Below are 24,086 nucleotides of genomic sequence, written 5' to 3' on the forward strand. Positions count from 1 at the left end.
TGTTGTTCTGTATTGGATCTTTGGCTTTTGCCCTGTTGTCCGGACTTCTTGACTACCCAGCCTCATGGCTTGTTCGTGAGTAGTGACTGGCATCACATTACAACTTTCCTGTCTTGGGTTTAACCACTCAGCTGATTCAATAAAAGCTAAATTTTTATGATCCGTCACCCCAGTAACCTGATGAATTGCTCTATCCAAAAAATATTAAGCTGAAAGTACCATCAGCGTAGTTGGGGCATAAATTTATTGGCCTGTATATGATTCAGGAGACATTTAATTCAGTGGTCTTTAGATTAAGACTTCCTGCTATTCTTCGCATCCCGAATGTGTTCAAATATCCCTGTTGTGTTTGTCCCTGTCAGTGTTGTATGCCTTGTCTCTGCCTCTTTCTGTCTCTGTTGATGGATTATGAGGTGCAGAGGATTGTGGATTCTTGGAGGGTCAGAAAATTCTCCAATATCTTATTCAATGGAGGGGATATGGACCTGAAAAGAGATCGTTCCGAGGCTGATGATCTGGTCAAGGCCTTCTGTTGTAGGTTTCATGGGAAATCTTGGGGTCCAGTGGTCTCCCTAGAATAGGGGGAACAGTCACAATTCTGTATTCGTGTGCCTGGAAGCAGTGAATGACAATTCAACTGTCCAATCTAGGACACAGGCATGATGAGCTGTCAGTATGGTAGCAAACGCAGCCGCCCAATGGGAGACTGAGACATGCTGAGCTGTCAGTGTGATGAGTGACAATTCAGCTATCCAATCAGGGTTGGGGCTCGTTGTGCTCTGTGTTCCTGTATTTGATCTTTGTTGCCGACCTTGGACCTTGTCTTTGACCCTCCGTTTGCCTTATTGATCTGCTACTTTCCTGGAATTCTGACCTTGAACTGTGAACAGACTATGCCATTGCCTTATCCCTTTGTTTAAGATGAGGCCAAAAGACAAACACAGTATAGCCCATCAGTTTCTTAGAAAAGAGAATAAATAGAAGAAATCAGGAAGGATCTGGACTGGTACCCTAACATGCATTTCACATTAGGTTCTTCCAGGCAGCGTTGTCTATGTGCAAGATTAGCCAAGATCACGACTACAAAAACGGTCAACCTTTTGGAGCTTTCTCACTCTACAAAGTTGAGCATATACCCAAAATTGTCTGAGAGTAAAAATATCAAATGAAAGATTATCCAGTGGATGATAACAACCTAACAATGATGGGGTGAAAGGAAAATGTGAAGACTCACCATGATAAGCAGGCAGTTTACATTGTAGGCAAAACCAACACCATTGATGCCCCAACTAATATGTCCAAACACACAATCCATTGTTCATTGGTACAAGTAGGCTATAATGGTAAATGACCAGTTCCAAAGCCATTGGCATCTAAGGGTTCATTCAGTTTTTCCTGCACGAGAGATATCCGTGATACTTATGAGTAACACTCATATCTATTGTAGCTTATGGGGTAGTTCACATGCACAAATTTTTTCTTCTGAATGGTCCACAAAAAAGCAGAGAAACTTATCTGATAAGGATCATCATTTTGGATCAAACTCACCAATGCAAGTCTATGGAACTGTGAAAACATCGGACAGCACTTGGATGCCATGCGTGCGCTCACTTTTCATGTATTGTTTGACAAAAGAAGCTTAGGAAACGGAAATCAGTTTTGTTTTCATCTGAGAAAAACTGATAACTCTGACCAAAACTCTAATGACAGTAATTCAAAGGCACTGATGAAACCTGAATCATTTTTGCATACAAAAAACTCACATCTGAATGAGAAATGAAAGAAGTAGATAGAGATTCAATTTCTTGCCAGATATGCTACAAGATATCCAGCCTGCAAGCGCCAATATTCCTGCATTTCAATTTTTTTGTGAAAAGAAATTGCTGCACTTAGAAAGGCCATAGGATGTCCAACCTATTAATAGATAAGTGTCTCTAATAAAGCTCCCAATCAGTTAATAGATGCTTTATTTCCATTGTTTGCTTTTTGATAACAGATGTTTTTTGGTAATTGCTTACATTTATTAGTCATCATTTAGTGCTTTAAACAGTTTTCCATTTCTCTTGTATGACGACATGTGAATTTACATTGACTTTAACTCATGCAATTTACCAAGTAAATGATTTAAAAGAATGTGGCTACCTACCCGTGTGATTTCTCTTAGTAAGAAAATTTTCCCCACACTTTGAAAATGAAAATTACTTCTCCCCTGCAGGGCATCTCTGATGTGTAATTAGATTTGATGTGTTTGTAAAACATTTTCCACATTCTGATCACAAAAATGGGAGACTATGTGAATTTTCAGATGTCTAGCAAGAGTTGTCTTCCGATTAAAACATTTTCCACATTTAGAACATGAAAATGGTTTCTCCCCTGTGTGAATCTTTGCATGCAAGATTAAAACTGACTTGTGCTTAAAACATTTGCCACATATGAAACAAGAAAATGGCTTCTCCCCTGTGTGAATTGTCAGATGCTTAGCAAGATCAGATTTTGCAGCAAAGCATTTCCCACATTCTAAACATGAAAATGGCTTCTCCCCTGTGTGAATTCTCTGATGTCTAACAAGATCTGATTTCTCTATAAAACATTTCCCACATTCTGAACATGAAAATGGCTTCTCCCCTGTGTGAATTTTCAGATGTGTAGCAAGAGTTGTTTTCCGATTAAAACATTTTCCACATTCTGAACATGAAAATGGTTTCTTCCCTGTGTGAATCTTTTCATGCAAGACTAAAACTGATTTGTTATTAAAACATTTGCCACATACTGAACATGAAAATGGCTTCTCCCCTATGTGAATTGTCTGATGCTTAGTAAGATCAGATTTTGAAAAAAAGCATTTCCCACATTCTAAACATGAAAATGGTTTCTCCCCTGTGTGAATTCTCAGATGTTTAACAAGATCTGATCTCTCTATAAAACATTTCCCACATTCTGAACATGAAAATGGCTTCTCTCCTGTGTGAATTTTCATATGGGAAGCAAGATTTGTTTTCCAATTAAAACATTTTCCACATTCTGAACATGAAAATGGTTTCTCCTCTGTATGAAATCGCTGATGTGTAACAAGATGCGATTTAATTGTAAAACATTTCCCACATTCTGAACATGAAAATGGTTTCTCCCCTGTGTGAATTCTCAGATGTATAGCAAGATTTGTTTTCCGATTGAAATATTTCCCACATTCGGAACATGAAAATGGCTTCTCCCCTGTGTGAATTCGCTGATGTTTAGTAAGATCAGATTTCGTAGAACAACATTTCCCACATTGTGAACAGGAAAATGGCTTCTCCCCTGTGTGAATTTTCTGATGCCTAACGAGAGCTGATTTGTCTGAAAAACACTGCAAACATTCTGAACATGAAAATGGCTTCTCACCTGTGTGAATTCTCTGATGTTTAGTAAGATCATATTTTGTTATACAACATTTTCCACATTCTGAACATGAAAATGAATTATCCCCTGTGTGAATTCTCTGATGTTTAGTGAGATCAGATTTTGTTGCATAACATTTCCCACATTGTGAGCATGAAAATGGCTTCTCACCTGTGTGAGTTCTCAGATGTCTTGCAAGATTTGGTTTCCGATTGAAATGTTTCCCACACTCTGAACATGAAAATGGCTTCTCCCCTGTATGAATTTGCAGATGTTTAGTAAGCTCATATTTAGTAGAACAACTTTTCCCACACTGTGAACATGAAAATGGCTTCTCCGCTGTGTGAATTTTCTGATGCCTAGCAAGAGTTGATTTGTCTCCAAAACATTTCCCACATTCTGAACATGAAAATGGCTTCTCCCCTGTGTGAATTCTCTGATGTTTAGTAAGATCATATTTTGTTATGCAATATTTTCCACATTCTGAACATGAAAATGGCTTCTTTCTTCTGTGTGCTCTTTGATGTTCACCATCCATTTTGCTATATTTGTCTTGCTTAAGAAGGACTGGAGGTACGTCTGGTATAATGGGATGCTCTTCAAAGGTATCAGATATGATACCATGATCATTTGCATTAAAATCTGAAAATATTAAATATTTATCTGAGTACACGGTCCAGTTATCTGCCAAAAAAAATGTAAATAAAAGAAACAAAACAGGGCGCATCCACTGTGTGAAACCTTTAAAACACAATTGTAATGGTGAGGCAAGGAGAGACTCACCTGATAGGGTTGTGAAACTTCGGTCACAACACCTGCAAACGCATAAAACAGCTGCTGCAGTCTGCACAGGGTCCAAAGACTTGTAAGTGAAGATGGCTTTAAGGTGCAATGATACACTGCGCTGCTGTAGGTATAATTCAAAGAATTTTATTGGTGCCTATGCATTTCCTGAGCTGTCCCAGCTCACTTCATCAGGTGCCCTAATGAAGTGAGCTGGGACAGCTCAGGAAACGCGTAGGCACCAATAAAGTTCCTTGAATTATACCTACAGCAGCGCAGTGTATCATTGCACCTTAAAGCCATCTTCAAAAAAAATGTAAATGTATATATATATATATATATATATACAGTGGGGCAAAAAAGTATTTAGTCAGTCAGCAATAGTGCAAGTTCCACCACTTAAAAAGATGAGAGGCGTCTGTAATTTACATCATAGGTAGACCTCAACTATGGGAGACAAACTGAGAAAAAAAAATCCAGAAAATCACATTGTCTGTTTTTTTTTCATTTTATTTGCATATTATGGTGGAAAATAAGTATTTGGTCAGAAACAAAATTTCATCTCAATACTTTGTGATATATCCTTTGTTGGCAATGACAGAGGTCAAACGTTTTCTGTAAGTCTTCACAAGGTTGCCACACACTGTTGTTGGTATGTTGGCCCATTCCTCCATGCAGATCTCCTCTAGAGCAGTGATGTTTTTGGCTTTTCGCTTGGCAACACGGACTTTCAACTCCCTCCAAAGGTTTTCTATAGGGTTGAGATTTGGAGACTGGCTAGGCCACTCCAGGACCTTGAAATGCTTCTTACGAAGCCACTCCTTCGTTGCCCTGGCGGTGTGCTTTGGATCATTGTCATGTTGAAAGACCCAGCCACGTTTCATCTTCAATGCCCTTGCTGATGGAAGGAGGTTTGCACTCAAAATCTCACGATACATGGCCCCATTCATTCTTTCATGTACCCGGATCAGTCGTCCTGGCCCCTTTGCAGAGAAACAGCCCCAAAGCATGATGTTTCCACCACCATGCTTTACAGTAGGTATGGTGTTTGATGGATGCAACTCAGTATTCTTTTTCCTCCAAACACGACAAGTTGTGTTTCTACCAAACAGTTCCAGTTTGGTTTCATCAGACCATAGGACATTCTCCCAAAACTCCTCTGGATCATCCAAATGCTCTCTAGCAAACTTCAGATGGGCCCGGACATGTACAGGCTTAAGCAGTGGGACACGTCTGGCACTGCAGGATCTGAGTCCATGGTGGCGTAGTGTGTTACTTATGGTAGGCCTTGTTACATTGGTCCCAGCTCTCTGCAGTTCATTCACTAGGTCCCCCCGTGTGGTTCTGGGATTTTTGCTCACCGTTCTTGTGATCATTCTGACCCCACGGGGTGGGATTTTGCGTGGAGCACCAGATCGAGGGAGATTATCAGTGGTCTTGTATGTCTTCCATTTTCTAATTATTGCTCCCACAGTTGATTTCTTCACTCCAAGCTGGTTGGCTATTGCAGATTCAGTCTTCCCAGCCTGGTGCAGGGCTACAATTTTGTTTCTGGTGTCCTTTGACAGCTCTTTGGTCTTCACCATAGTGGAGTTTGGAGTCAGACTGTTTGAGGGTGTGCACAGGTGTCTTTTTATACTGATAACAAGTTTAAACAGGTGCCATTACTACAGGTAATGAGTGGAGGAAAGAGGAGACTCTTAAAGAAGAAGTTACAGGTCTGTGAGAGTCAGAAATCTTGTTTGCTTGTTTCTGACCAAATACTTATTTTCCACCATAATATGCAAATAAAATGAAAAAAAAACAGACAATGTGATTTTCTGGATTTTTTTTTCTCAGTTTGTCTCCCATAGTTGAGGTCTACCTATGATGTAAATTACAGACGCCTCTCATCTTTTTAAGTGGTGGAACTTGCACTATTGCTGACTGACTAAATACTTTTTTGCCCCACTGTATATATATATATACACACACATATATATATACACATATATATATATATATATATATATATATATATATTTTTTTTTCCAATAGACAATGAATCATTACTAGAAACTGATTGCTCCTTAAGTGCTATCTGCCTGACTTCTTTGCATGACCTGGATCATTTTTGACTTGATAATGTATAAAATGCCAGTCCGCGACTAACTCCTGTGACCCAGGTAATCCCTGCAGTGAAGTCCAAATCGTAGTTAAAAAGTGACACTCAGGCATTCCTTCACCCACTGTCTGTTTCGTCCAGCACTAGGCTATCCACAGTTTGCACCACCTTGCTGGTAAGCATAATAATAACAGAATAACTGACCAATATAAAATTTAAAGGGTTGTTGCCTTGTAAATATGTCCATCGCTGCATTTTGCTATAGAAACTAACTGTAGTGGACTCACCATCCTGGGGTTCACTGGCGAGTCTCTGCCACTGCTCCAGATGTCTGGCATTGACTGTGGCACTCTTGCTCACTGATTGGTTGCTGTGCTGTTGAAACGATGTCAGCCTGGCAGGCAATGCTAGACCTCGGGAGCAGCGACAGAGACTTTCCACAATATGTCAGACTGGCAACACTCCTCAATATAGAAACTGCAAAACCCAGAAGAAAAAGTTCTGCAATTTTTGAAATCACAGGATTTAAAAACTTGTGAGTACGGTAATATGTAAACAAAATGGAAACAAAATATCACCATTTTTTCAGTATCGAGTATGAGCATCTTGTGCAAAAATACACTTGCTCACTTTGGTTGCTATCAATCAGGTTATTAATGGTCATCTCAGGAATCTTCAGCCGCACTGAATACACTTTTGCAAGAAAATCCTAAAGATCTTCTGCTGGCAGCTCCCTTTGTAATTGATATCTGAGCAACAATATTGAGGAAAAAGTAAATCCAGGCAATTCTCAAAACACTAAAATATCTCCCAGGCACCACCAGCTCCAGGTCACGCCTATAGGGAGTCCTTGTGCCCCACTTATGCCAACTTGCTCTTTGTCTGCTTGGAGGAAGCCATAATATTTGATGATGATGGAGAATCAAGTATTGAGAAGATTGAAATGTCGGCCGGTTATATCGACGGTGTCTTTTTAATAATGGCAGGGCACAGCAAATGGATTTGTCACTAGACTTAACCTTAACTCCATATGCTTGTGTTTTACGTATGAATATAGTTGTACAAGTCTGCATTTTCTGGATGCTTTGGTTAGGAATACTGAGGAGGGCTCACTGGTAAATTGTACCCACAGGAAATCAACATTTACCAATTCTCTCCTAAGCAAGAGCAAACACAAACAATGTGCTGATCTAGCATATTGTTAGGCATCAGGTTTCTGCCTCTGCACAGCAGGAATCCCGAGCCTTGCCATCTGCGGTCTCCCATTCCTCTCCGACCACAGAGGAGCCTGCTCAGCAAGGACGTTGTTATTGGCATCTTGCTCAGTCTACTACTGTTGGCTTGGTTACTGCTGCTAATCAGGGTTCAGCTATAGTAACCTGCAATAGCCAGCAGCGAGCAGCTCCTGGGACTAAGTCCTTCTTTCAGTCCACTGAGGATGCTCGTGGGAAGTCCTCTCATTGGAGGTCTGAGGTCACATGCTCAGGTCCTATTGCTGCTCCCATTGGACCACTAGGAAGGTCCCGGAAGGACGCTGCTATAAAAGAGTCGCATGGTGGCACGGCCATGCGCTAGTATAGACTCTTATGCTTATTTGTGTGTATGATGATGGATGCATGTATCTGGTGTCTGACTCATAACTCCCCTCCCTTGGATACGTATGTTGGTTAGGGATTCAGAGTTAGAGTCAGCGCCAATGGGTGGCTATGCTCACACCACTGTGCTCTGAGTACTCTGCACACACTAGCGCCCGATGGTGTCGCCCACTGCAGGGCACTATCGTACCGTGGCAAGTGTCAGCTACTGCCTGAGCAGCGCCTCGCGCAACCTGTGCGCTTATCTGGCCCAACCCTGGGCAATTAGAGGCGTCTGCCTGAGCTTATCTGGGATTATTATTCCGTGCTGGCACCGCTGCAGCGGCGCCGAGCTCTAGTGGACTAGAAGGACTCTAATCCCGTGTCCTTGGGACAGAGTCCTGTGTCCGTATTCTAGCGCTCATCTGGCCGAGCCCTGAGAGCTTAACAGGCTGCAGCATTTACTTTGTGCGGCACCGCGGTTCTGTGAAGTAACAGAGCTCGCTTCTGTACACACCGGGTGACGCTAACCCGCGTATGGTCATTTATTGTCTGCCGTTCTACATCTCTGCACGGTGGACCCCAAGCTGCGAATGCACCTCATTGTCATTTTTATTATTTGGTGCATTCCGCCAGCCTAACACATGACTTTGCAATTGCCAACCAATGACGTCTCACATTTCCTCGATGGTAGAAAAGTCCAGAGACACTGCAGGACATGGGAGCACGCTGCTCGCAACAGGACAAGCAACATGTGGCCTGGGGTTGTCGTGTGTACTGAAAAATGACTACTGTGATACTTTGGAAAATTGGCCATACCACTGCTTCCTCATTCAAATCAATATATGGCTGAGTTATTAGTGTACCTGAATGAAGATGACAGGGGTAAAGATATGGCAAATTATGCCACCCCACGCCATAACCCTGAGAGTTTCAACAATGTGACGTTCCCTCCTTAAGGCTTCTTCATGGCACGGTATGCATAGTCTCCAGACCATTCTCCAGTCTATCATTGCATCTAAGGCAAAAACTGGACTCATCATTGAAGGGGACAGACCTCCATTCTAGTCTTCATTGCCATCTTGTTCTGCACCTTCTTAGCTGGTGATTTAGTGGCTTATAAAAATTCAGAACTTTGTAAAAAATATAAAAGTGTATAATTTACCTTAAAGGGTTAATGAATGCTATATTTGAATAGATCTGTCTTTTTCGGATGTGGAGATACGAAACATGCCTACTTTTCACATTTTTTTTTTTTAGTTTTACGAAAAAGTGAATGACTGGATTTTCTTTTTACCCTCTTCAACACCTTTTTAAAGCTACTTTTTGTTTATTTTTTAGACTCTTCCATTTTAAAGAGTGAAAACAGACATATTAGATAAGACAACATTTTATGGAGGTTTACCCTGGTGATGTGTCAATGTTAGAAGACGTTGGTATTTGTAAACCCTCAAAAGGAAACTGTACTCGAGAACCAAAAAGTATAAATGAAATAAGACAGATCTCATGTTCCTCTATTAGTCTCCTACATGTATTCTTCTTAAGTTATTATTAAAAAGTGTGAATGAGCATGAAACCCGTCGGCGGGGATGTGGCCATTAGTGTGTGTGTTTTTCATTAGTGCATGCGTGCACAGAAGGACTGTTTTTAACCAGGGAATAAAACTGATGTTTCAAACTTTCTATGTGCAACAGGATTATGGCTTTACAATATTCTCCGAATCCTTATTTTGAGATCATAGATGCCCATCGTATTAATGGGTTACTTACCTCTACTGTGCAGCCACTGCACCAAATCCATAGTGGGGCTGGTGCACAGTGCTTGAAATAATATTGGTTTGATTCACGTGATTAGTTTAGAAAGTGCTAAAAGGACTAATACCATTAAAAATTAACTTTCAATAGAGTAATTATAAACGACCATCAAAAAACATATAATACCTAACCAGCAACTAAAAATTAGCTGACCTACAGCTGACTAGTACTATAAAGAGGGGGTTCATACTGGATGCACCTGGTCCACCCTTTTATCTCCTGATTAAATTCTGCCAATCAGCGTAGGTTGGCAGCCTAACTTGAACGAAGGATGGCACCCCTGCTCAACGGCGACTCACCCTGATGACTCTAGAAGTCTCTACTCAACTTGTGTCAAAATAATGTACCATACCAAATGAGGCAACCTATTACTCCAAAAAATACCACCTACAGGTGCTTCTCCCAAAATTAGAATATCATCAAAAAGTTAATTTATTTCAGTTCTTCAATACAAAAAGTGAAATTCATATATTATATAGAGTGATTACAGACAGAGTGATCTATTTCACGTGTTTATTTCTGTTTATGTTGGTGATTATGGCTTACAGCCAATGAAAACCCAAAAGTCATTATCTCAGTAAATTAGAATCCTTTATAACATCAGCTTGAAAAATGATTTTAAAATCCAAGATGTTGGCCTACTGAAATGTATATTTAGTAGATGCACTCAATACTTGGGTCATTGCTCCTTTTGCATCAATTACTGCATCAATGCGGCGTGGCATGGAGGCGATCAGCCTGTGGAACTGCTGAGGAGATATGGAAGCCCAGGTTACTTTGATAGCAGCCTTCAACTTGTCTGCATTGTTGGGTTAAGGTCAGGCGAGATTGCTGGCCAATCAAGCACAGTGATACTGTTGTCTGTAAACCAGGTATTGGTACTTTTGGCAGTGTAGACAGGCGCCAAGTCCTGCTGGAGAATGAAATTTCCATCTCCATAAAGCTTGCTGGCAGAGGGAAGCATGAAGTGCTCTAAAAATTTTTGGTAGAACGCTGCGCTGACTTTGGTCTTGATAAAACAAAGTGAACCTACACCAGCAGATGAAATGGCTCCTCAAACCATCACTGATTGTGGAAATTTCACACTAGACCTCAAGCACACTCTACACCCCATCTTGCCTGAAAAAAATAACAGAAATGTAGGCTGTGCGCACACGGTGTTGAAACTGCTGAGGAATTTTCCCTGTAGTTTTTGCTAAGGCCAGGTTCACATAGTGTTAACACAGCCTGTTCAACATATAGAGTTGATGGGCTGCGTTAACGCTAGAGCATAACGGTGGCTAGCGCTGATGATTCATCAGCACTAGCGGTGACGGAGCCTCAGACGCTTCAGCCCGCGTCCGAGGCTCCGTCAGTGCTTGACGGCACATCGCGAACGCGTGCCGCTTTACGCCATGCGTCGTGATGCGCCACATAATGAGACTGAAAGGCAGCGTTAACGGACTGCCTAATGCAGTGACCCCAGCCTAAATCCACAGGTAAAATGACCTGCGTTTTACCTGCGGTTTTGCTGCAGTTTTTGTGCGGTTTTCCCCTGCAGTTTACCACCTGCGGTTTTCTAGAATGGAGCAGGTGGAAAACTGCAGCAAATCCGCACAAAAGAAGTGACATGCTGCAGTTTTCAATCCCCATCAAATCTGCACGGAAAAAAACGCAGCATGTGCACTGCGGATTTTGATTTACATTGCCTTTAATGGTACTGTACATCACATGCAATTCTGCTGCAGATCCGCAGGGCCAAATCCGCTGCGGATCCGCAGCAGAATTCGCACGGTGTACACATAGCTGTAGAAATTTTTCCAAATTTATTAAAAAAGCAAAACTGAAACATCACAAGGTCATAAGTATTCAGACCCTTTGTTCAGTATTGATTAGAAGCACCCTTTTGAGCTAGTACAGACATGAGTCTTCATGGGAATGATACAAGTTTTTCACACCTGGATTTGAGGATCTTGGGGATCCTTTGCCATTCTTCCTTGCAGTTCCTCTCCAGTTCCGTCAGGTTGGATGGTGAACGTTGGTGTTCAGGTCTCTCCAGAGATGCTCAATTAGGTTTAGGTCAGGGCTCTGACTGGGCCAGTCAAAAATGGTCACAGAGTTGTTCTGAAGCCAAGCCTTTGTTATTTTAGCATTGTGCTTAGGGTCATTGTCTGGTTGGAAGGTGAACCTTCGGCCAAGTCTGAGGTCCAGAGCAAATTGGAAGAGGTTTTCATCCAGAATATCTCTGTACTTGGCCACATTCATGTTTCCTTCAATTGCATCCAGTTGTCCTGTCCCTACAGCTGAAAAACACCCCCATAAGGCTGGTTTCACATTTGCGTTTTTTTGCGCTGGAAAAAAACGCATACGTGCGCATGCGTTTTTTCCCCTATATTTAACATGGGTGCGCATACCTGCGCGCTGGTAAGCGCACGTATGCGATTTTCATGCGCTGCGTTTTTTTGGGGTGTGCGTTTGTATTTTCCAGACGCAGCATGTTGCATTTTTTGGCCCTGCAAAAAAGCGCATGCGCACGTATGCGCACGTTTTGCGCTAAAAATGGCCATTATAGCCTATGGATGCGCATACGTGCGCACTGGCATGCTCATGTATGCGTTTTTTTGCACATGCGTTTTTTTTTGTTAACCATGGAATTTAGGGGTTTGGGTTAGAGTTAGGGTTAGTTAAGGGGGTTTAGGGTTAGGGTTAGGGTCAGGGTCAGGGTTAGGGTTGGGGTTAGGGTCAGGGTTAGGGTTAAGTATGGTTTGGTTAAGGGTCAGGGTTAGGGTTAAGGTTAGTTAGGGTTTGGGTTAGGGTTAAGTATGGTTTGGTTAAGGGTTAGGGTCAGGGTTAGGGTTAGGGTCAGGGTTAAGGTTAGTTAGGGTTTGGGTTAGGGTTAAGTATGGTTTGGTTAAGGGTTAGGGTCAGGGTTAGGGTTAGGGTTAAGGTTAGTTAGGGTTTGGGTTAGGGTTAAGTATGGTTTGGTTAAGGGTTAGGGTCAGGGTTAGGGTTAGGGTCAGGGTTAAGGTCAGGGTTAGGGTTAGTTAGGGTTTAGGGTTTGGGTTAGGGTTAAGTATGGTTTGGTTAAGGGTTAGGGTCAGGGTTAGGGTTAAGGGTTAGGGTCAGGGTTAGGGTTAGTAAAGTCATGGTTTGGGTTAGTGTGCGGGGCCACCTAATGTTGGAAAAAAACGCAAACGCGGTAAAAACGCACTAAAAACGCATACAAACGCATAAAAACGCTGCGTTTTTTTCATGCATGCTCATAAAAATGCTTGAAAAAAACGCAGCAGTTGTATGCTTTTGTATGCGTTTTTTCAATGCGTTTTTTTGCGGGAAAAACGCGCTGCAAAAAAAAGCAAGTGTGAAACTAGCCTAACATGATGCTGCCACCACCATGTTTCACTGTTGGGATTGTATTGGACAGGTGATGAGCAGTGCCTGGTTTTCTCCACACATCACTCTTAGAATTATCACCAAAAAGGTCTATCTTCGTCTTATCAGACCAGAGAATCTTATTTCTTATAGTCTGGGAGTCCTTCATGTGTTTTTTAGCAAACTCTATGCGGCTTTCATATGTCTTGCACTGAGGAGAGGCTTTCATTGGCCAACTCTGCCATAAAGGCCCGAATGGTGGAGGGTTGCAGTGATAATTGACTTTGTGGAACTTTCTCCCATCTCCCTACTGCATCTCTGGAGTTCAGCCACAGTGATCTTGGGGTTTTTCTTTACCTCTCTCACTAAGGCTCTTCTCCCAGTATTGCTCAGTTTGGCTGGACGGCCAGGTCTAGGAAGACTTCTGATTGTCCCAAACTTCTTCCATTAAGGATTATGGAGGCCACTGTGCTCTTAGGAACCTTGAGTACTACAGAAATTATTTTGTAACCTTTTCTAGATTTGTGCCTTGCCACAATTCTGTCTCTGAGCTCCTTGACCAGTTCCTTTGACCTCATGATTCTTATTTGGCCTGACATGCACTGTGAGCTGTGAGGTCTTACATAGCCAGGTGTGTGCCTTTACTAATCAAGTCCTATCAGTTTAATTAAATACAGCTGGACACTTATGACCATGTGATACAAAAGTTTTTCTTTTTTAATAAATTTGCAAAAATTTCTAAACTTAAATATCACATGGTCATAACTACGCCTGCGCAGAAGCGTGCTGCCAGTGGCGATGAAGCAAGCAGAAGGACAATGTCGCAAGAAGATGGGAGGCGCCGGATCAGGATCTGCGACACCCATCGGACCGCCCCCCCGGGTGAGTATAATAAAACTTATTTTTCTTATCTTTCAGGTTGGATCGGGGACTTATCTACAGCATTATAGAATGCTGTAGATAAAACCTGAAAGGAGGGGGCCGCATCTTATAGCGGCAAAAAGAGATGACAGGTGCAGTTTAATATTTCCCCCTCTCCTCCCTGACTTAAATTTAAGGATAAATTCTTTGGTTACTGACCGTCTCTTCTTCTTACTAATATTGTGATTTTTGGATATGTAGATACTTTCCTCATATTGTTGGCATTTTCAACTTTGGCTGCTTTAATTCAATTCCCCACCCCTGTTGCTTCTATATATACAGTGGGGAAAAAAAGTATATAGTCAGTCAGCAATAGTGCAAGTTCCACCACTTAAAAAGATGAGAGGCGTCTGTAATTTACATCATAGGTAGACCTCAACTATGGGAGACAAACTGAGAAAAAAAAATCCAGAAAATCACATTGTCTGTTTTTTTTCATTTTATTTGCATATTATGGTGGAAAATAAGTATTTGGTCAGAAACAAAATTTCATCTCAATACTTTGTGATATATCCTTTGTTGGCAATGACAGAGGTCAAACGTTTTCTGTAAGTCTTCACAAGGTTGCCACACACGGTTGTTGGTATGTTGGCCCATTCCTCCATGCAGATCTCCTCTAGAGCAGTGATGTTTTTGGCTTTTCACTTGGCAACACGGACTTTCAACTCCCTCCAAAGGTTTTCTATAGGGTTGAGATCTGGAGACTGGCTAGGCCACTCCAGGACCTTGAAATGCTTCTTACGAAGCCACTCCTTCGTTGCCCTGGCGGTGTGCTTTGGATCATTGTCATGTTGAAAGACCCAGCCACGTTTCATCTTCAATGCCCTTGCTGATGGAAGGAGGTTTGCACTCAAAATCTCACGATACATGGCCCCATTCATTCTTTCATGTACCCGGATCAGTCGTCCTGGCCCCTTTGCAGAGAAACAGCCCCAAAGCATGATGTTTCCACCACCATGCTTTACAGTAGGTATGGTGTTTGATGGATGCAACTCAGTATTCTTTTTCATCCAAACACGACAAGTTGTGTTTCTACCAAACAGTTCCAGTTTGGTTTCATCAGACAATAGGACATTCTCCCAAAACTCCTCTGGATCATCCAAATGCTCTCTAGCAAACTTCAGACGGGCCCGGACATGTACAGGCTTAAGCAGTGGGACATGTCTGGCACTGCAGGATCTGAGTCCATGGTGGCGTAGTGTGTTACTTATGGTAGGCCTTGTTACATTGGTCCCAGCTCTCTGCAGTTCATTCACTAGGTCCCCCCGCGTGGTTCTGGGATTTTTGCTCACCGTTCTTGTGATCATTCTGACCCCACGGGGTGGGATTTTGCGTGGAGCACCAGATCGAGGGAGATTATCAGTGGTCTTGTATGTCTTCCATTTTCTAATTATTGCTCCCACAGTTGATTTCTTCACTCCAAGCTGGTTGGCTATTGCAGATTCAGTTTTCCCAGCCTGGTGCAGGGCTACAATTTTGTTTCTGGTGTCCTTTGACAGCTCTTTGGTCTTCACCATAGTGGAGTTTGGAGTCAGACTGTTTGAGGGTGTGCACAGGTGTCTTTTTATACTGATAACAAGTTTAAACAGGTGCCATTACTACAGGTAATGAGTGGAGGAAAGAGGAGACTCTTAAAGAAGAAGTTACAGGTCTGTGAGAGCCAGAAATCTTGATTGCTTGTTTCTGACCAAATACTTATTTTCCACCATAATATGCAAATAAAATGAAAAAAAAACAGACAATGTGATTTTCTGGATTTTTTTTTCTCAGTTTGTCTCCCATAGTTGAGGTCTACCTATGATGTAAATTACAGACGCCTCTCATCTTTTTAAGTGGTGGAACTTGCACTATTGCTGACTGACTAAATACTTTTTTTCCCCACTGTATGTTGGACTGCTCATTTGATCCAAACTTATCTAATTAGGTTTGGAAATAGGTGATATTTTTTTTGGAGTTGTTTGGAGTAATAGGTTGCCTCATTTGGTATGGTACTTTATTTAGCCACAAGTTGAGTAGGGACTTCTAGGGTCATAAGAGTGAGCCGCTGCTGAGTGGGGGGCGCCATTTTGTATTCAAGTTAGGAAGCCAACCTCGGCTGATAGGCAGGATTTAATCAGGGGATAATAGGGTGAACAAAGAACATCCAGTATGAACCCCCTCTTTATAGCATTAGTCTGCAGTAGGTCAGCTAACTTTTAGTTGCCTGGTTAGGCGTTACATGTTTTTTTGAAGGTCGTTTATAGTTATTCTAGTTATAGTTAATTTTTAATGGTATTAGTCCTTTGCACAGTGCTATCCCTATACACATTGTTGCTAAGTTCATGCCCTCAAGAGTTTATATCTTGTGAGATATCATCTATATATATATATATATATATATATATATATATATATAAAAATGAGTGCATGTATGTGTGTATGTATGTGTGTATCGGCCACGCCCACTCCACATAGCAAACAATCACTAAACATCTTTCAATTCACCAGAGCTGTTTAAAAGAAGCTGAGCTGTGATTGGTTGCTTTGAGCAACAGTTTTCCTTGTAGACAGTTGTGGTAACTGAGGCCTATTATTCTTATCATTTCTATGGTGTTATCGTCCTTCTGTAATGCTGGAAATAACACAATTTATTACCGCGCCAACACAGACCACCCTCTGACACAGACTGCAGGGGGAGCCCAGTATCACACACGATAGTATTAGATACACGGCTCAGCAGACAGTATCACACAGGATAGGATTAGATACACAGCTCAGCAGACAGTATCACACAGGAGAGGATTAGATACACGGCTCAGCAGTCAGTATCACACAGGATAGGATTAGATACACAGCTCAGCAGACAGTATATTGCAGGATAGGATTAGATACACTGCTCAGCAGACAGTATATTGCAGGATAGGATTAGATACACTGCTCAGCAGACAGTAACACACAGGATAGGATTATATACACAGCTCAGCAGACAGTATCACACAGGATAGGATTAGATACACGGTTCAGCAGTCAGTATCACACAGGAGAGGATTAGATACACAGCTCAGCACAGTAACACACAGGTTAGGATTAGATACACAGCTCAGCAGACAGTATCACACAGGATAGGATTAGATACACAGCTCAGATTTGCAATCTCCATGCTTTTCTCATGGACAACTTTATGTGGCCTGTTGAAGAGTTGGAACTGCCAAAAATCTGTTCATTTTTGCACCGGAAGGAAAAACCAAAAATGTTGTTTATCAAAAGGCTCTTGAAGGAGTTGAAAATAAAATACTATCAATACTTGGGTAATCGTTTAGTTAATTTGTGTTGCAAATCTGTAGTGTTGAATATATGATGTGAAATGTTTTTATGTGCAATAAAATCATTATAATTTGTTATAACTAACCACAGTTGGTTACTATGCCCAGGCAACACCGGGCTCTTCAGCTAGTTAATAATAATAATCCTCTACCACTGATGGCCAGGCTCCCCATCAGTCATGCATCTTCTTCCGGATGGAGCAATCACATAACCAAACAAAAAGAACTGATTGTACAGAGATCGACCCAATAATTTTCTTTGTGGAGAAACAGTATTTCAGTTTTAGCTTGTGAAATGTTGCGGCTAAAATGCGTTAATATAAATAAAAATTAAAAAGTGTGTTTTTTGTTGAAGAACTAAATTTTTCAGTCACTAAAAATGCACATCAAAAAGCTCTGAGTGAACAAACCCTAAAAAACTGCAACATATAATTCTACAGGGAGAAGAATCTGTGACTTCTCTGCATTTAGTGGTTACTACTCACCTGGGCAGTGATCTGTAGGAATCTCCTCTTTACACCGTTCATCACCCCTCACATATGTCTCTGTGGTATTAATATGGATCAGATCTTCACCCTGAAACAAATATAGTAAAAGTCACAGACAGATGGAGAAGTCACATCTATGATCAGCTCTAATCCTGCCATCTCCACCGTTCTCATTACACAAGTATAAAACATATACAGTGGGGAAAAAAAGTATTTAGTCAGCCACCAATTGTGCAAGTTCTCCCACTTAAAAAGATGAGAGAGGCCTGTAATTGACATCATAGGTAGGCCACAACTATGAGAGTCAAAATGAGAAAACAAATCCAGAAAATCACCTTGTCTGATTTGGCAAGATTTATTTTGCAAATTATGGTGGAAAATAAGTATTTGGTCATTAACAAAAGTTCATCTCAATATTTTGTTATATATCCTTTGTTGGCAATGACAGAGGTCAAACATTTTCTGTAAGTCTTCAGAAGGTTGGCACACGCTGTTGGTGGTATGTTGGCCCATTCCGCCATGCAGATCTCCTCTAGAGCAGAGATGTTTTGGGCTTGTTACTGGGCAACACGGACTTTCAAATCCCTCCAAAGGTTTTCTATGGGGTTGAGATCAGGAGACCGGCTAGGCCACCCCAGGACCTTCATATGCTTCTTATGAAGCCACTCCTTCATTGCCCTGGTAGTGTGCTTGGGATCATTATCATGCTGAAAGACCCATCCATGTTTCATCTTCAATGCCCTTGCTGATGGAATGAGGTTTGCACTCGAAATCTCACGATACACAGCCCCATTCATTCTTTTATGTACACAGATCAGTCATCCTGGTCCCTTTGAAGAGAAACAGCCTCAAAGCATGATGTTGCCATCCCCATGCTTCACAGTAGGGATGGTGTTCTTTGAATGCAACTCGGAATTCTGTCTCCTCCAAAAAAACGACAAGTCTTGTTTCTACCAAACAGTTCTACTCTGGTTTCATCAGACCATATGACATTCTCCCAATACTTTTCTGGATGATCCAAATGCTCTCTAGCAAACTTCAGACGGGCCCAGACATGTACTAGCTTAAGCAGGGGGACACGTCTGGCACTGCAGGATCAGAGTCCCTGGCGGCATAGTGTGTTACTGATGGTAGCCCTTGTTACAGTGGTCCCAGCTCTATGCAGGTCATTCACTAGGTCCCCCGTGTGGTTCTGGGATTTTTGCTCACCATTTTTGTGATCATTTTGACCCCATGGGGTAAAACCTTGCATGGAGCTCCAGATCGAGGGAGATTATCAGTGGTCTTGTATGTCTTCCATTTTCTTTTTATTGCTCCCACAGTTGGGCGGTTCCATGCGGAGAAGGAATATTTTCAACATTTTCAAATATTTTGGAAATAGTTAATTTTTTGTAAGTTTTACTTCATTACACATGGCATAAGGTGGAAACACTGTTTCTTTCAATTTCCACATATTTCCAAGATGGCAGAGGGTTGCATGTGAACACCTACTGTTCTTACTGGAATCATACAGTTACAGGCTATATTGGTAAGTGGATTACTATTAGCTAGCAGCATGTATAACTTAAGTTCAGTAAATATAAAAGAAGCACTGTTAGGAAACCAAAATACTCTAATATCTTTGGTTCTGTAAGATTATTGTTTACCAGAAATTTTGCACATATCCATTGTAGACATTTTCTCAGTAACTTAAGTTACCAAAAAGAGAAAAAGTTTTGGTAGGATTGAGAACGAAGCATAAATTAAGTTGTTACTTGCAGAGTTCTTATATTGCATCATGTATTAACTAAGTTTCATGTTGCTCCTAAAAGTTTCACAGTTTCTGTATGACGTTAACTTATCGTAACGTAAGTTACTTCAGCTTTTCAATGTAAGTTACATGCTTTTCAATTTTTGAAAAACACTGACAGTCAGCTTTTTGAAATAATTAAATACTATCATAATTTTGATGTTCATTTTACTTTATATTTATAAGTATTATTATACTTTATAATATATTATATTGTATATTTATATTATATATATTACTATATATTATATTATAACGTAATATTATATTTCCAAATTTTCATGCTATAGGGTATTTTGCAGGCAAATTTATTGGCTTTAGAACCACTAAAAACATGGTCTGTTACAATGCTAATAACTGCAAGTACCCTGAGATTGAATACAAAGTTGATGACTGGGTTGAAGTAATGTATGATGGCAGAAAGTATCGTGGAATTGTTATTGAGGTTGCATGCAATGAGATGAAAATGAAAACCATGGAACTCTATGACAAGAATAAAAATACCTGGAAATGGCCATCTAAAGATGATGACATTTATTATGATGTCCGTCAAATTTTAAGAAAGGTTGGTCAAAATAGGTTCTAGGGACATTTGGGAATTTTTTGATTAGCCAGGAAGTTAAATGAGCAGTGAGCACAAATTTACATCCTTGATGAAGTTCTTCATTAGCTGTGTCTGAATTCATTAGACTGGACCACATATGTAGGCCTAGATTAAAACTTAGTCTACATTATAGAAAAATATTCAGAATTGAGAGTCCTCAGAGGTTGATACCTTTTAATGACTAACTGAAAAGATCGTAACAATTGCAAGCTTTCGAGACTACTCACGTCTCTTCATCAGGCATAGACTAATACAAAATCTGAAGAATCACATATTTATGCACAACACAGAACAGAAAAAACGCAATAGATAAGACAAGTGACGTGAAGCAGAACTATCATTATGGGGGAGTGATAGACAGTTATGGCCATAAATATTGGACCAGTTCATAGATAAGGAGTGAAAGTTTTATTGTCCTCTGATTGGGGTCTGGTTCTGTGTTGTGATGCCCCCTCAAGGTCTTAGGAGCAAATTCCTTAATTGATGTAAAAAGACATAAATCCATGCGACACATTCATTCCTGCATTGATAGTGTCAAAGGTTTTCATGAGTTTGTACTCACAGACTCTTCTGACTCTCTGAGATGTGAAGTTACCTTTCAATACCAGTAATTTCATATCCATGGTGTTGTGATCAGGCATACAAATATATATTTTTCTATCTACTGGCTAACACGGTACAAAGATATACATCTTTCCTGTAGTCTACATTATGTAATTGATCAACGGTCATATTTTGTAATCAAAATTTCCACTCTGCAAAAATGTTGACAACTGAAGTATGAATATTGATTACATTTTTATACTAAATTTTAGTCTACATATGTAGTTCACACCAATGAATTCATATGAGCCTATGTTTTGTCTAAATAAAGGCAGTTTGCTTTCTCAAATATGAACACTGACAAAGCTGAACACATTCTTTGTTTTGTAACGTAAGTTACTAAATTGTGTTGTAACGTAAGTTACCTACATTTCTTGTAATAAAAACTGTTGCATTTAACCTGAGAGGTTAGAATAAATTTGTTAAAGTTGCTTGGACTATGGTGTTTTAATACAATAAAAATAGTGCTTCTCCCCTGTATACCAGAACAGAAAATTTGGCAGTCTCATGATATGGACAATTGCCTTTCCTTTTTGTGTAACGTAAGTTACCAAGTAATGACACTGTATTTTGTATTTATTTTGTATTGTTGAAAAACCAAACTGTGTAGAAATCTATTGAGAATAGTGTAATGTACAATATACATTCACTCATTTTTGTGCCTGCCTTCAAAGAACAGTCTGTAGCCATTATTAACTCAGTTTTTGGCTTGTGAATGTAATGTAAGATACCATGGAATCGCCCAGTTGATTTATTAACACCAAGCTGCTTGTCTATTGCAGATTCAGTCTTCCCAATCTGGTGCAGGGCTACAATTTTGTTTCTGATGTCCTTCAACAGCTCTTTGGTCTTCACCACATAGAACTTTGGAGTGTGACTGTTTGAGGTTGTGGACAGGAGTCTTTTATACTGGTAACAAGTTCAATCATGTGCCATTACTACAGGTAATGAGTGGAGGACAAGAGGAGCCTCTCAAAGAAGTTACAGGTCTGTGAGAGCCAGAAATCTTGCACGTTTTAGGTGACCAAATACTTATTTTCCACCAAAATTTTCAAAATAAATCTTGCCAAATCAGACAAGGTGATTTTCTGGATTTGTTTTCTCATTTTGTTTCTCATAGTTGTGGTCTACCTATGATGTCAATTACTGGCCTCTCTCATCTTTTTAAGTGGGAGAACTTGCACAATTGGTGGCTGACTCAATACTTTTTTCCCCATTGTAATACTGGTGGATTAAACAAGACTACACATCATAGGGGACATCTCATGACACCTTCTCTCCCATCTACCTGATGATCCTGAGGAACATTGAGATGTTCTTGTTTACAGTCATGAGGAGGATGAGGACGGGGACATCTCTCTGGTGCTGTCCTCCTACTGGATAGAACTGGAGGAAACACATACAGGGACTGATTTCATCCTTTACATACAGATAATTATAGACCGTGTGTATTTAGTTCTGTCTGTTACCTGCTGATGTGAGGGGCTGGGGAACCTCCATCATGACGTCCTTATGCAGATTTTTGTGTCCTTCTAAGTACTCCCACTCCTCCATGGAGAAATAGACAGCGACATCCTGACACCTTATAGGAACCTGACACATACAATTATATGGTCATCCCCCCGATCCCTTCAAAGTGTAACAATATAATGTCCCAGCATTCCCAGCAGTGTCACCTCTCCAGTCAGCAGCTCAATCATCTTGTAGGTGAGTTCTAGGATCTTCTGGTTACTGACGTCTTCATGTATCAGGGGGTGAGGTGGAGGCCCCATGATTTGACTCAGGGGTCTTCCCCATCCCTCAGACACAGCGTCCTGACAACGCTCACTAGAGGTCTTCTTCACTACTGTGTAATCCTGGTTATGGAGAGACGCATTAATAAATCTCACTACAGACATTTCCAGAGTCCTCACCTCTCCAGTTCTGTCCATCTGTTATTCCCATAGATAAGAATGATGTAATGTGACGTCATCAGAATCTCTCACCTCTCCAGTAAGCCGGAAGAGGATCTCTAGGGTGAGGTGTAATATCCTCTCCACCAACTTGTTCCTGTTCATCCTTGAAGGGTCAGTCAGGAAAATTCTCTTATACCAAAGATCTCTCCTGAGAGGATCCAGTATTGTTGGGACCTGAATGTGAAGAAGATGATGATGTAACATCATAAAAATCCCATGGAAGAACACAGTTACTGGAGATAAGGGAAACTTGAGATGAGATGTACAGTTGTGGCCAAAAGTATTGACACCCCTGCAATTCTGTCAGATAATACTCAGTTTCTTCCTGAAAATGATTGCAAACACAAATTCTTTGGTATTATTATCTTCATTTAATTTGTCTTAAATGAAAAAACACAAAAAGAATTGTCCTAAAGCCAAATTGGATTTAATTCCACACCAAACATAAAAAAGAGGGTGGATAAAAGTATTGGCACTGTTAGAAAAATCATGTGATGCTTCTCTAATTTGTGTAATTAACAGCACCTGTAACTTACCTGTGGCACCTAACAGGTGTTGGTAATAACTAAATCACACTTGCAGCCAGTTGACATGGATTAAAGTTGACTCAACCTCTGTCCTGTGTCCTTGTGTGTACCACATTGAGCACGGAGAAAAGAAAGAAGACCAAAGAACTGTCTGAGGACTTGAGAAACCAACTTGTGAGGAAGCATGAGCAATCTCAAGGCTACAAGTCCATCTCCAAAGACCTGAATGTTCCTGTGTCTACCGTGCGCAGTGTCATCAAGAAGTTTAAAGCCCATGGCACTGTGGCTAACCTCCCTAGATGTGGACGGAAAAGAAAAATTGACAAGAGATTTCAACGCAAGATTGTGCGGATGTTGGATAAAGAACTTCAACTAACATCCAAACAAGTTCAAGCTGCCCTGCAGTCCGAGGGTACAACAGTGTCAACCCGTACTAATCATCAGCGTCTGAATGAAAAGGGACTGTATGGTAGGAGACCCAGGAAGACCCCACTTTTTACCCCGAGACACAAAAAAGCCAGGCTGGAGTTTGCCAAAACTTACCTGAAAAAGCCTGAAACGTTTTGGAAGAATGTTCTCTGGTCAGATGAGACAAAAGTAGAGCTTTTTGGGCAAAGGCATCAACATAGAGTTTACAGAAGAAAAAAAGAGGCATTCAAAGAAAAGAACACAGTCCCTACAGTCAAACATGGCGGAGGTTCCCTGATGTTTTGGGGTTGCTTTGCTGCCTCTGGCACTGGACTGCTTGACCATGTGCATGGCATTATGAAGTCAGAAGACTACCAACAAATTTTGCAGCATAATGTAGGGCCCAGTGTGAGAAAGCTGGGTCTCCCTCAGAGGTCATGGGTCTTCCAGCAGGACAATGACCCAAAACACACTTCAAAAAGCAC

The 24,086-nt window shown here is 40.9% G+C and overlaps 1 protein-coding gene across 1 annotated transcript in view; it reads right to left on the bottom strand.

The window, feature by feature from the left end:
• Positions 1 to 1,950: 1,950 nt before the first annotated feature.
• The window catches only part of LOC141051033 (uncharacterized), a 38,733-nt gene continuing 16,597 nt past the window's right edge, over positions 1,951 to 24,086 (bottom strand). Inside the window, exons 2-7 of the mRNA XM_073547832.1 lie at positions 22,697 to 22,840; positions 22,388 to 22,567; positions 22,181 to 22,304; positions 22,000 to 22,097; positions 17,713 to 17,803; positions 1,951 to 4,020 (exon numbers count right to left, since the gene is read on the bottom strand). Coding sequence (XP_073403933.1) covers positions 2,234 to 4,020; positions 17,713 to 17,803; positions 22,000 to 22,097; positions 22,181 to 22,304; positions 22,388 to 22,567; positions 22,697 to 22,840 — 2,424 coding nt within the window. The 3' untranslated portion in view covers positions 1,951 to 2,233. The remainder of the gene's footprint in view (positions 4,021 to 17,712; positions 17,804 to 21,999; positions 22,098 to 22,180; positions 22,305 to 22,387; positions 22,568 to 22,696; positions 22,841 to 24,086) is intronic.

The sequence above is a fragment of the Dendrobates tinctorius genome, unplaced genomic scaffold (genome assembly GCF_039654945.1).
Source record: "Dendrobates tinctorius isolate UK_male_01 unplaced genomic scaffold, ASM3965494v1 ptg000155l, whole genome shotgun sequence".
NCBI lineage: Eukaryota > Metazoa > Chordata > Amphibia > Anura > Dendrobatidae > Dendrobates > Dendrobates tinctorius.